Source organism: Lithobates pipiens, unplaced genomic scaffold (assembly GCF_037356315.1).
Source record: "Lithobates pipiens isolate NorthernLeopardFrog02 unplaced genomic scaffold, aLitPip1_a1.2 Scaffold_19, whole genome shotgun sequence".
NCBI lineage: Eukaryota > Metazoa > Chordata > Amphibia > Anura > Ranidae > Lithobates > Lithobates pipiens.
In genome coordinates, this window is record NW_027507764.1 from 247,396,554 (window position 1) to 247,411,069 (window position 14,516).

At 38.6% G+C, this 14,516-nt stretch overlaps 1 protein-coding gene across 21 annotated transcripts in view; it reads right to left on the reverse strand.

The window, feature by feature from the left end:
- Positions 1 to 14,516, reverse strand: part of LOC143996687 (poly(rC)-binding protein 3-like) — a 1,318,080-nt gene that overhangs the window by 25,612 nt on the left and 1,277,952 nt on the right. For all 21 annotated transcript variants that reach the window (XM_077491910.1, XM_077491906.1, XM_077491899.1 and 18 more), the window contains 4 exons: positions 14,091 to 14,132; positions 13,542 to 13,617; positions 11,966 to 12,018; positions 3,416 to 3,585 (listed from right to left, as the gene is read on the reverse strand). In XM_077491910.1, coding sequence (XP_077348036.1) covers positions 3,416 to 3,585; positions 11,966 to 12,018; positions 13,542 to 13,617; positions 14,091 to 14,132 — 341 coding nt within the window. The remainder of the gene's footprint in view (positions 1 to 3,415; positions 3,586 to 11,965; positions 12,019 to 13,541; positions 13,618 to 14,090; positions 14,133 to 14,516) is intronic.

Genomic DNA, 14,516 nt, shown 5'->3' on the forward strand with positions numbered 1-14,516 from the left:
TAGTTTTATAGCAAATGAGTACAATTTGGATACACAAGAATGCATTATCTTTATAACACAATGCACATATATTTTAGAATAAAAATACTTTTTATAATAACAATGTAAATAACAGTACTCTATCAGTTCTTAAATGTATATTTGTTTAATATGCTGCATTACGGTGTAACACTATAAATGTATTTATTCCACTGTCCCTAATCCTCACAGCTTTTATAATGTTACTAGTCATTGATGTATTTTACCTGGATGTCTCCTTATTTTAGCAATCTTTCCATATATGCCCTGTTAATGGTAGAAGCAAATGCCATGTCTTTTTTGCAGGAGCAGTTTTTAATGTAACAAGTCTAGAATGTAATTTTCATTTCACAAATTAAATCAGTCTTGCCGTCTGTTTTTCTGTCATTGCATTAGAGGGCACACAGGCACAGTTCTTGCTCTCTTTTTAATCTGTAAACTGATTATTCTAATACATAGCTTTATAGAAATGCTCCAGGCTAAGTAATAATGTGGAGTGGTGCATGGGGGATGAAAAGCAAGTTTTACTTACCTTTGTCCCCCATTTCAACAGCTACTTCTTCTGAAGGTCTCACTTTTAGCAACTATTTGTCAAGGTAATGACCAGCTGATATCTATATAATTCTAACACTGTGCGGTCGGAATCACAGGCTAAAACATGTAATTGACAGCGAGTTGTTTTTTTTTTTTGTTTTTTTGTTTTTTTTTGTCTTAAGCTGGATACACACTATATAAATTTCTTTAGATTTTTTCCTTTATATTTACTAAAACCATATAAAATGAGGTCAAACCTTAAGAGTTTCAATTTGTAAGCAATCTAGCAGGCCCTTGCACTATATGGTTTTGGTAAATCTAAAGGAAATCGCACAACAAAAGTTGTATAGTGTGTATGGGGTCTTAGAGTAGGATAGAATTAACACCCTTAAGGTTCATTTTGATGCCTGTGTCCCACTGGGAAAATTTCTGTTTACTTCCTGTTGTGAAATTGCAACAGAAATTTAGAGCAAATCTCTTCAAAGTGAATGAAATTTCCATCTTATAGAGTTGTTATAGGAACGTGTTCCAACTAGAGGTGTTTCCTGGTGCCAACCCCAAGATTTTGAATTTTCTATCACTTTTTGTCTCAGTGATAGTGGTCAGCAGGAGTACTATGGCTTAAAATGTACCAGTGGGGACCAAGATGGAAATAAAAACTATAATGAAAATTGACTTTACATACATGTTAAAGTTGAGCTTTAATAAAAATAAAAAAAACATGAACAGATAGTTTTTTTTTAATGCAGAAGAGACATAGCATGTCTCTTCTGCAATTAAAGTTCCATAACTGTATATCTGCACTGTAAACTAAGCTGTGCATGTGCAGCTTGGTGTACAATTTTGGCATTTGCCAAGATGAAGAAACTCCCATGCATGGAATGAAGAAACTCCCATGCATGCGTGGGAGTGGTGTCATCTTGGCCCAATCACTGAAAACAGATGATGAGCAGAACCTAGAAAGAAGCCCAGGGAGATGGCGTCAGCAGCCAGCAGGGAGCTCTTGAATACCACATCGCTAGAGTGGATGTGTGCCTTCCTCAATCTACATTACTTCTCAACCTAGAATTCCCCTTTGGGTCATTCTGTCTAAGGCTAAAATATCATTTTTTGTGTTGATGCCGGAGAGGTTAAGTAGAACTAGAAGCAAAACTTTTTCTTTTGGATAGAGTACGGGAGGGCTATAACCCTGTCACCAGAACTAGTTTCCCATTGGAAGATTTCCCCTCTATAACTGTTCTGAGAACAACCCAAAATTCGGGGCTTTCACTTTCAGGTGATAATGGTAAACAGGACAAATAGAGAGGGTGAATGGGGGTCACAGACTGCATTAAAAGCCTGACGGATGTTCTAACACCTCTCCACTCTATCTAAAAATTTAAAAAAATCTCACTAGTTATGCTTTTAACAACCTGACAGTTTATTATATCTTTTAAGGATTCTGCTGTTGTAATCACTGTGCTTCATGTGGCCTGCACACCTCCTGTGGTCATTTATGAGGTGTTGGCACTACTGTTTCTTTTTATTTAAATGACATTGTAGAGAATACAAAAAGGTTTTCTAAAATGCTCAAAACCCCTAGGTAGACAGTAAGGCCTTGCTCACACTCGCTCAAAAAACTGTCGATAAACACGCCTATAGCTTTAATGCGCATCGTTCGACGTGTTTGACACACATTTAACACACGTTACTAACACTCCCCAAATGCCCTATACAAGTGAAAAACACCTTAAAGGGTCAGTCAACCTATCTGTGATATAATTATAGATGGACCTGGCTGGGTTGCAGACTTTTTATATGTTATATTGCAAGAGCGAGAGCTCCCTGCCATAATTTCCAACTGTTAGGCCCTATTCACACATTAAAAATAGGTGTTTGATTCATGTTTTGAATGCTTCTCCAGTGTAGTAAAGCTGTCTACAATTGATAATATGGAGAGCGCACAGAACTGTTCACATTATCAAAACATGAAGCATTGGCATCATGTCACATCGCCAAGCTTCAAAAATCAAACTACATATTTGAGTTTGGAAGAAGTTTTCCTTCCATTCAAGTCTATGGTAAAGCACCACAAACACACTGGCACACGTTTGTGGGGCATTAGGCTTGTTCATGACAACAAAAAAATGAGTGTAGGGTGCACATACAATATTTTCTAACTTTAACAGACAAATGTCCCCTGAAAAGCCGGAGACAAGAGGTTGATTTACTAATGGCAAATAGACTGTTTAGTTTGCAAGGGAAGTTGCACTTTGCACTTGAATTTCCCAAGAGCTTAGTGAATGAGGTGAAGCTCTGCTAACTTCCATCAACCAATCACGTGCAAACAAAACTGCTGTATTTTTGCTGTATGTGATTGGGTATTCTTTGCAAGTTCTTGGGAAAAGCCCTTTGTAAAGTAAACAGCCTATTTGCCTTTAATAATACAACCCCACGGTAATCTGAAGTGCACCTTCCACACCTCTCTGCATAAGCTAAACATGAACAATCCCCTGAAGTGACCATTGGTTTTTAGGGACCCAGCAACCATTACAAATTATGCACGCTTGACCACCCTTTACTGTGTATGCTCAGCATTAGTCCAGCAGCTCATAGGCTGCCTTCACTCTAAAATAGAATACATAGTTTGTTGCTAACAAACAGATAGTGCTGCACTGTTTAAAATACACAGTACACATGGAATACCCTTTGTTTATAGTTCTGAATATAAAAGATATAAAATGCCCTACTTCCATTTGAATTATCATCAGTGAGTCCTATCAAGAGTACAGATTTTTACAGAAAAGTATTTCAGAGATATAGAGTTAATATTGAGGGTTAAGAAAAGGGGATTTATTAATAGAAGGGGTGTAGAATAACTTACCTGGCATTAATGAGGTACTGTGCTAAGCTGATATTTGCTGGAGATCCTGTGATTGTAACTTGCCTCTCGCCATTGCCTTCTGAAGCATTTGCGATCTTGATCTGTGCTCCTGACATCTGCCTGATTTCGTTAATCTTGCTACCTTGTCGGCCAATAATGCAGCCTATTAGCTGAAAGCCAGAAACATTGTTTGATTAGGATATTGCAGTACTGATCTGATTAATAAATAAATACACTAACATCCAAGAATATAAAACCATCTAAATATAGTCTAAGCTAAAATATTTCTATGGTTTCTTATGGCAGGGTTGTTAACCCCTTCACGCCTAAGGGTAAAACAAATCTTAATGCCTAAGCATAATTTTGCAACTTTGACAGGTGTTAGTAAAACTATACACATTATCACAACTACTTTGTACATCCTGGTGAATTATAATAATAACACAATATTATTTTTTCAGAACAAATTGGGCTTTAATTTGGTGGTAAATGGCTATTGATATCTCTTGATTTTCTTATTATGAAGGAAAATTGGCCCAAAATAGTAAAAACAAATAATTTCTTTAAAATATAGCTGTATATTTCTTGCTACTACCATAACCTACCACCAAAGAACAACCCAAAATAAATTCTCCTGCTCCTAACAATCGCAGCCATACCACATATGTATATGTTATTTGTTGTTTGTAAAGCCCAGAAACAATAGTGGGCATTTTTTTTTTTGTCCTACCTAACACACACACTGACACTAATGTTAATTTACCCTTACTTGAGCCAAACACCAACCCTGGTACTGACCTAAATCAAACCTTGATCTACTTATTTTTTATTTTATTTTTATTTATTTTTATATGCACACTTTTTCTTTCTCTCTGCAAGGAGACAAAGATGCAATTGGGGTTATTTACGAAAGGTAAATCCACTTTGCACTGAAAGTGCACTTGGAAGTGCAGTCGCTCTAAATCTAAGGGGTAGATCTGAAATGAGCGGAAGCTCTGCTGATTTTATCATCCAATCATGTGCAAGCTAAAATGCTGTTTTTTATTATCTTTGCATGTCCCTCTCAGATCTACAGTGACTTTACTTCAAAGTGGATTTTTCTTTAGTAAATAACCCCCAAAGTACCTTTCCTCACCATTCACAGAGAGAGAGAAACACAGTCCCGATCATTAGTACAGGGCCTGGGGCTCTCAGTGAGACCCTGGTCTCTGTGCTGGGAAGTGTGCTGTGCGGCAAGGGTGATGCCCAAACATGCAGCCCCACGGAAAAAAAGCCTAGTGCTTTTGTGTTATGTCAGCACCAAGGAGTTAGGATATCTAATTATAATATATTATTAATTAACCTCCCTGGCGGTATGATTCAGTCTGGAATTAGGTGCTGAAAGCGGTACAATTATTTTGCACAGAAATATGGCTTTTATTTTGTAGTCCTGTAATTCTTAGGAATAACGCTCTTAAATCTGTTCAAACCAGAGTCTAGCAGACATCCAGGGTATGATAAAGTTTATAATATAATAAAGAATAATAAAATTATTCAATAATGTAATCAAATCCAAAAACACAGAAAAATTGACACTTTTTGGTTGCTATGGACAATCTCCAAATTCCAGGCAGTAAAAAACAGTGTTTATAATATAAAAGTGCATGCAGGGCACTGCACAGACCACTGGGGACAAAGGGGGTGTGTATTTTGTAATACAGTACTGTAATCTGTAAGATTACAGTGCTGTGTGTGTTTTGTGTCTTTTTACTTTTTTGAATTTGCCGCCGTTCTCCGCTCCCGTGCGCCGTAACGCCACAGGGAACATTCGGCACTGTGAATCGAGCGCAGGACAGCTCGATCACACAGCGCGGCGGACATCGCTGGATCCAGGGGACAAGGTGAGTAACTCTCCCTGTGTCCTCCCCTGCATCGAGCGAAGCCATCCCGAGTCTGGCTCGAGGTTACCGCTCCTATCAGTATATTCCTACCCCGAGCCAGACTCGGGATTACCGCTAGGGGGGTTAAGTATCCATAGCTGTGTGGGCTGCAAATGAGATGATCTCCTGTCCCATTCCACAAAGGTGCTGGTTGCATCTATTGTCCATAAGGAGCTACCATTAATCTGTCACTCTACAATTTAATGGGAAATCAATTGTAGTGAAATAAACAAATGTTTGCAGCAGTGCAGATATGATTTCCACATGTACAAAGCCAACCAGAGTTGTGGGAGATTGTACATATTATTTCAGTTGCATTTTAAGCATATGACAGTTGAAGGCCTAATCAGTGAAAATGTTTGCTCCCTAAAGCATTGAATACAATTTTAATGAAATTACATTTGGTTTAAACAGAGCTTAGCAGAGTTCCTCACAAAAGTACAGTGTGGTATATAGATAAAACAAATGGCTTAACAATGACACACACAATTGATTACATCAAACTTATGATTTTCTTACAGCAATTTTAAATACCGAAAAACATGAATAGTATAAAATACAGTCAAAGAAAAAATATTTGCAAAGACGTTTTGACCATTGAGATGTTTAACAGATTCAGGTAGCTGCCGAATATACAAAAGCTGGCAGTGGAGATTGCTCTATCCACACTGTGATGTCTGCTGAACTTTTCAGCAAATCCTATTAAATCCTTATTTGTGACAGGGAATACAAGTACTCTTCATCATACATAACTAATAATCTTTTTGGAATATTTACGTATGTGTAGTCTTCCATGGTAAAAATACAACCTATCTTAACCACTTCACTACCAGGCACTTAGACACCTTTCTGCCGAAGCCAATTTTCAGCTTTCAGTGCTGTCGCACTTTGAATGACAATTGCGCGGTCATACAACACTATCTTTTTGTTTACAAATAGAGCTTTCTTTTGGTGGTAGTTGATCACCTCTGCGATTTTTATTTTTTGCACAACAAATAAAAAAAGACCGAAAATCTTGCAAAAAAACAAGTTTTTCTGTGTTTCTGTTAATTTTTTTTGTAAATAAGTACGTTTTCTTCTACGATGACGGGCACTGATATGGCTGCACTGACGGGCACTGATAAAGCAGCAATGATGGGCACCGATGAGGTGGCACTGACGGGCACTGATGATGGACACTGATAGGCGGCACTGATGGGCACTGATAGGTGGCACTGATGGGCACTGATAAGTGGCACTGGTATGCAGCACTGATGGGAACTCATAGGTGGCACTGATGGGTACTTATGGATGGCACTTATAGGTGGCATGGATGGGCACTGATCGGTGGGCACAGATGGGCAATGATAGGTGGCACTGCTGGACACTGATGGGTGACACTGATGACACTGATGGGTGGCATTACTGGGCATCACTGTTTCATTTGTGGGCACTGACTGGCGCAGATTGGGCATCATTTGCACATGTGGATGGCCATGGGGTACATACCTGGCCATCCACATGTTGCCCACTTCCCTGGTGGTCCCGGCGGCTTCCCTGGTGGTCTACCGTGGGCATCTGAGGGGGGCTGCCAGACCCCCCCATCAGGAGAGCAGCTGATCGGCTCTCCTCTACTCGCGTCTGTCAGACACGAGTGAGGTAAAGCCGATCACCGGATTTTCCTGTTTACATCATGATCAGCCGTGATTGGACACGGCTGATCACGTGGTAAACAGCCTCCGCCGGAGACTCTTTACAGAGATCGGGGGAGTGGTGTGTCAGACTGACACACTGCTCCACCAATCGCCGCAATGTGCGCCCTCACGGGCGCGCAGCGGCATGTTATCCTGAAGGACATCATGTAATGACCAGTCAGATTAACAGAACCACTTCCCGGACATCAATTTGCTATTGACCGGGTGGGAAGTGGTTAAACAGTTTGCTTTGTATGTGGAAAGAAAATTAATTTATTCAAAAGGTATTAAAAAAAAAACTGTGGTTCACTATACTGTTCTTAATGCACATCTAGCGGTAACCTTCACTACATTTACAAAAAGAATATGATGTTGGAGAATAGTCACATTGAGAATAGTTAATGTATAATAGGGGCATTTCAGGAGAAATGTGCACTCAGTGTACAATAGTGCTTTAGAAATAGCTGTCATGCTGTTGTATACACCAATCCAGAGCATCCCAAACATGCTCAATGGGTGACATGTCTAGTGAGTATGCTAACCATGCAAGAACTGGGATGTTTTCAGCTTCCAGTAGGTGTGTACAGATCCTGGCAACATGGGGCCATACATTATCATGTTGCAACATGAGATGATGGTCGTGGGTGAATGGCACAACAATGGGCCTTCAAAATGCCATCAATAAAAAGCACCTGTGTTTGTTGTCCATAGCGTATGCTTGCCCATACCATAACCCCACTGCCACTATGGGCCACTCGATCCACAACGTTGACATGAGCAAACTGCTCACCCACACAACGTCATACATGCTGTCTGCCATCTACCCTGTACAGTGAAAACCAGGATTCATCCGTGAAGAGAACAACTCTCCAAAGTGCCAGACGCCATCAAATGTGAGCATTGGCCCACTCAAGTTGTTTACGAAGATGAACTGCAGTCAGGTCGAGACCCCGATGAGGAGGATGAGCATGCAGATGAGCTTCCCTGAGACGGTTTCTGATGGTTTCTGACAGTTTGTGCAGAAATTCTTTGGTTATGCAAACCGATTGTTGCAGCAGTTGTCCAGGTGGCTGATCTCAGACAATCTTGGAGGTGAAGATGCTGGATGTGGAGGTCCTGGGCTGGTGTTACATGTGATCTGCGGTTGTGAGGCCAGTGGGATGTAGTGCCAAATTCTCTGAAAGGCCTTTGGAGATGGTTTATGGTAGAGAAATTAACATTCAATTCAAGGTCAACAGCTCTGGTGGATGTTCCTGCGGTCAACATGCCAATTGCTGCACGCTCCCTCAAAATTTGCGACATCTGTGGCATTGTGCTGTGTGATAAAACTGCACATTATAGAGTGGCCTTTTATTGTGGCCAGCCTAAGGCACACCTGTCCAATAATCATGTTGTCCAATCAGCATCTTGATATGCCACACCTGTGAGGTGGATGGATTATCTCAGCAAAGGAGAAGTGCTCACTGGCACAGATTTAGACAGATTTGCGAACAATATTTGAGAGAAATAGGCCAGGTTCCGCTCATGATAAATAGCGTTTATAATTTTGCTCAGTGTACATTACAATTTTAAAAAAATTATGAATTTTCCACTTTAAATGTGCAGTGAATGTCTGATTTGCCAGGCTATGAACAGGATGTACAATAAGCACAATTTCCCATTAGAGAATGCTGGTGATTTTTTTTTTTTACATTAAACCTTGCTAGTGAATGCTTGTTAGACAGCTAAACTTCTAAGTAAAGGACCAATACAATCTCTACTAACCCTAACCCTAAACCTCACGTGAAATTTACACTATCATTCATGATGAGAAAATGTTATGCAACCTATTTATGTGACAAACATTTTGTTGCCTATATACAAGGCAACATAAATGTGTGCCAAAAAACTCAGCCATCAGGGTTGATTTACTTAAGGCAAATAGGACAGTATTCCTTTACAAGGAATATTTTCACTTTGCATAGAAAATTTCCCTTTCCTTAGTGAATGAGTTGAAACACACCTGACTCCAATCACGTGCAAGCAAAAATACTGTTTTTTTTTTTGCATATCATTAGGTATACTTTGCAAAGTAAATCTTCACCACATTCTGTAAACTAAGGCAAAATTGCCCTGCAAAAGTGAAGAGCCTATTTGCCTATAGTAAATAACCCCCAAATTGTCCACTCAAATCAAATAATCTCTTCAAAGAAACTGCAATGCATAATTGGAACATAATGTGTGACGTCATCCACTCACACTCCAAATTACTTGTGTTTTAGGTGATTTACTAAAGGCAAATAGACATTAGTGCACATTGGAAAGTGCAGCTGCTCCAGGGCTTAGGAAATTAGCAGAAGCTCTGCTGACTTCCCTCATCCAGTCATGTGCAAGCAACTTCATTTTGCAAAGTGCACCGTCTATTTGCCTTTAGTAAATCAACCCCTTGAAGTCACAGGCAGCAGAACCTTTTGTTAGCCCTACATGGATATTATTTAACTTTTTTTTTCCCCCTCAGGTACTTTTATGCAGCATTTTGGGGGAGAGACACCTCTAATATAAGTTCTGCTTTTACACACTTTGTGAAACAATGATTAAATAAACATTGTCTAATAGGGGGTTGTAAATCTGTGTGATGTCTATGGGAGTTTAAAGTGTTCCAGAAAGTCGGTCCTGGCTCAGCTATAGCTTCTCTTATGAGGTGTGTATGAATGGCCCATTCTCCCTCTGCATGTGTGTTATGGAACTGCTAAACATTTGCAACACCAAGCTGGGATTACAGGCTTATGTATGTGTAAATATTCAGTCAGGACAGAGGCTTTACATGTTTCCACAGATAGCAATGGAAATGTTCTTTGTGTGTGCACATTTATGGCTGCTACACACAAATAGTCAGAAACAGCAAAAGAATAATTAAAATAATTTTTAGTACACTGTGAAGGGGTTAAAAGATTTGGCGGGTTTTTATGCTTTCTCCCGGTGACATTTTCCGTCCTTGGGTCATTGGTACAGGAAGTGAGTGGAAATCTATATATAATTTTTTTTTTAAATCTTTGTTTAATATGAATAAATATCCTCTTTTTCACAGGTTTACGAATATCAGGTGGGAGATTAAATGTCATGAACATGTCTAAGTGAAGACTCACACAGGTCATGATTGTTATAAACTGTTTAAGCTTTGTTAACTGACACAAGCTAGCCTAAAAAGCAGTGGGGTTGATTTTCTAAAACTGTGCAAAATCCGATGCAGCTCTGCAAAGAAACCAATCATCTCCTAGTTTTTTTTTTTTGTTTTTTTTTAGCTGAAGTTAGAAGCTGATTGACTACCATCCACATGCGTTGATTTTCCCATTTAACAGTACTTGTGCATAGAAGATGCTGAAAGCTTTTTATTGCACTTCTTCTCATTTCATAGCTCTTGCAGCTGTAAAAACTCTGGCTAAAAATCCACTTAACCTCCTTCTTTTTTCCTTCTTGTTTCCTTCATCCCTTTTTTTCCCAAGTAGTGTTTTTTTTTATTGGAAATTGCTTCAGCCAATTGGGAAAGGAGGGATGATATTTGCATCCAGAAAGATTGCTAAAATTTAAATTTGTCTTCAAAAGTCTGATTCTGGCCTGGTTCACACCTATGCAGGTTGCAGTTGATGCATATCCCGGGTGCATTTTTCAATACACATTTTTTGATCCATTTAACTCTATGGAACCAAAAACACAACCTGCTGGTCCCCTGGCCCTTTCCATAAAATGTACAGATGGGAACGTGACCCATAGGAAACCATGTTAAATGAACTGTAGTGTGTTTTTGCAAAACTGAAAACACACTAAAAGGTACCTAGGTGTGAACCAGGCCTCCGAGTCTGAGCTAAGGGTTGCTTAAAAGCTGTGAAATGAGAGTAATACAATAGCATAAAACAGCCTCTATGCTCAGCAACTCTTAGATGGGATGTTGAAAAATAATGAATTACTTGAAGCAATCCTATCAGGTTCTTACAAAAATTAAGTTGAGTTAAGGTCTGTGCAAGAGAAGAGGTAGTATACTCACCTTTATAGTTATATAGTTAGTAAGGTTGAATAAAGATGCCAGTCCAACCTGAGTGAGTGCTTACAATTGTCCCTATTGCTGTACATAGCACAGTCACATCGGTCCCTACCCTCAAGGAGCCCACAATCCAAGGTCCCCATTCATATACTAGGACCAATTTTGGACAGAAGCCAATTAACCTAGCTGCATGTCTTTGGAGTGTGGGAGGAAACCGGAGTACCCTGAGGAAACCCACGCAGACACAGGGAGAACATGCAAACTCCAGGCAGGTAGTGTCGTGGTTGGGATTCAAACAAGCAACCCTTTTTACTGCTAGGTGAGGGTGCTAACCACTACACCACTGTGCCGCCCCCACATTTATGAAAGCCCATGTCTCCTAACTTGTCTCCATTCTGGCACTGCAGTGTCTGTGTTCCACATTTGACACTTCTAGGAATGTCAGATACCTACGTCTCCTGCCAAGCGAAGTGGGTTGATCATACCAGTGGTTCTCAACCTCAGTCCTCAAGTACCCTCAATGGGCCATGTTTTGGGAAATAAATTAAATAGCTCTTATCAATACCATGTCATTGATATTGATTTAAAACAGCTGTGCAAAGTAAAGGAAAACCTGAAAACATAGTCCGATGGGGTACCCGAGGACTGAGGTTGAGAACCACTGCATCATATGATCATTTTGTCACTGCTAAATCCTGTAGTGACCTAGGGTTCAGAATAAGGGACCACAACATATAGCAGGGGACACAGACATCTGACACTCCCAGAAGTGTCAAACTCTAAAGACACTAAGAGGCTGCAGCATTCACAGGGACCTTTTACCTGCATTTTATGAGAAACCGACAAGATCTGTTTAACAAAACCGTGCTTTCAATCAGAATGAATTTAGATGTTGTGCTTAGATTAAACACCTATAATACAAAAAAGAGACTTTACTTACATCATTTGGAATGGTAAGTTCATGGGAACTGGTTGGAGAAGTGGCATCCAGTCCTATGAAGATTATAAGCAATAAGAAGTTATGGGCAAAGTTTACCAGAAGCATGCACATAAAACAGAGAATGTAAAGTACACACACATTGTACCACAGATGTAAAGAAAAATGAAAAAGATCATACTGCAGCAAAGAAAAGTACAGAACTTACAGCAATGTGAAAAAAGTTATTATGGGGGAACAGTAGAAAGTCAGCATAGATTTGATCTATTATGCATTAAGAACTGTCAGTCTGACACCAATCGGCACCGGACAAAAATGTCACTTGATGCAATTAGGAAGCAGGATAGACAAAGTAATTAAACTGACTGGAACATTATTTAATTTAATAGTGATCAAACTAATACTTGCACTCCCTGTCTGCTTAAATAAGCAAAGTTACCTATTTCATAATAAAAACAAAAAATTAAAAATAAAAAAAATGAAAGGATTGATTGTTGTTACTAAAGAAAAATATTGTGGGGTTTGGGCAGGATAAACAATGAAGGCAAGTGGAATTCAAATCAATAGGGTTAGTGGTATTTCAGACATCTCAGGAGGGAAGGTTTATTGGAGGAGGTAGGAAACAGAGAATACTGTAAGTTGCATACGTTTGTTTTATAGAGGAGTGAATAGAGTTACAGGAGGGAAAAAAAAGTAGTCGAGGGATGGCTACATTCATCAAGATGCATTCTATTATTTTAATAAGGAAAACATTTAAGGAGCAAAGCAAAAGCTATTAATATAAGGAAAAAGAATGGACAGTCCAAAGCAAGAAGAGATCAACAGAAGAATGTCTACTATTTCATCATGTACATCTTCAAAAGATCAAATTGTATAATGTTTATAGTCTTCTAAAATAATTTATAAAATATAGCATTTCTGCATTTTAAATATATGAACAAACTGAAAAATGTATTATAACTGTGGCACATGAATATATGTATATAAAACTTCTGTTTAAGGCCAAATTATTTGTTTTTCAGAATTCTTGTACATGATAAAAGCAATACCAGGGACATCATACTGCAAGCATGTACCAATGTAAATTTCTCATGAGGGTAACAAGTGAACATTGATGTATTTGTTTTATGGTTATTTTATCTTAAAAGAACGTTTGTGATTTTAAAGACAACTTAGAACAAGCTATTTTGTTAGAGAGCTATCCGTCCTCAGTGAATCCAATTGCATTTATGACTAGTCTTTACGCCTCTAAAAAGTCAGAGAATTTCAGCTTTCTTTATACATCATAATGTAATATTGTCAATGTATATTAGTATATGCTTGAGTACACCAGTTCCTCTAATGGACAGCATAGGTATCTTAAGTTTATGTTAATGGAAGAAAACAAACTGAAGCAAATTAAGACTGACAAAGCATAGGTAAATGTGGCAGCAAAAACAAAAACAAAAAGCATCATATAATAAAGATTAAAAAGGATAATGGTCATTGACGGCATTTAGTAAAAGAAAATGATGTAATGACCATGGGAAAACAAAGGTGTTAAGAAGAAGGACATTCTCAGGGGGTCATGGGTACGTACCAGGGAAACCAGGGGTGGTCTGCCCAAGGGGAGTAAAAGGGGAATGCTGCATAGCCAACTGGTGAAGCTTGGTCAACTGCAGGGCAGGATGGGAAATTAGAACTAACCAATCAAATGTAATTATATCAGAATACAGAAAACCATCTATTGTTTAAAAAATAAAAACAAAACAACTGGATTATTAAAATTAACAGAAAGATAGGATGAAACATTCTTTTCTAAACTATGATAATAGATAATACAACAATTAGAAATACATTACATTTTAACTGTTACTGCATGTAATAACTACAGTTAATGTTAACATACAAAAATAATTCTACATGGGTAGAACTTAAATGCATGCAAAATTAAAGTAATGACAAAAGTACAAATTACAGTTTGCATCTGGGCTGCTATACTTTCTACAAAATCAAATCACTTAATCCAGTTACTACTTTCTATATGTGTTAGGACAAAGAAAAACAATTCATCTCCTACAGAAAGTAAATGCTGCCCAGAGCAAATAAATAGGGTAAGTCTGATATTATTGACATGTGCTGGACTCACGTCTGGATGTGGAATAGCATACTGCCCCTGAATTGCAAATGCCTAGAAAACGACAAGTAAATAAAAATTACACTTGAGCTTTTATGTATTTATTTGTTTTTTTGTTTTTCTTAGATGACTACAGACGAAATTCTACAAAAATGATTTAGTTAAGGATACTGCAGAGTATTGTAATTGACCAGGAATGACATGCTCAGTTCTGACATTAAATATTATTTGAAGAAGGTATACAAATGATTATGGTGGAAAATGGCAGATTTCATTGCCACTTTCGGAGATAGAAAATCCAACCACCGATGCCTGCATCTGTAGTTAAAATGACCAAGTCACCACTGGGACACTTTTAGTCACTAGGTCACCTGTTAAACGGTTGAGAATATACTTTCCGCTCTAGCTGCTGGAACGGTAGCTGTCACATCTCTGCTC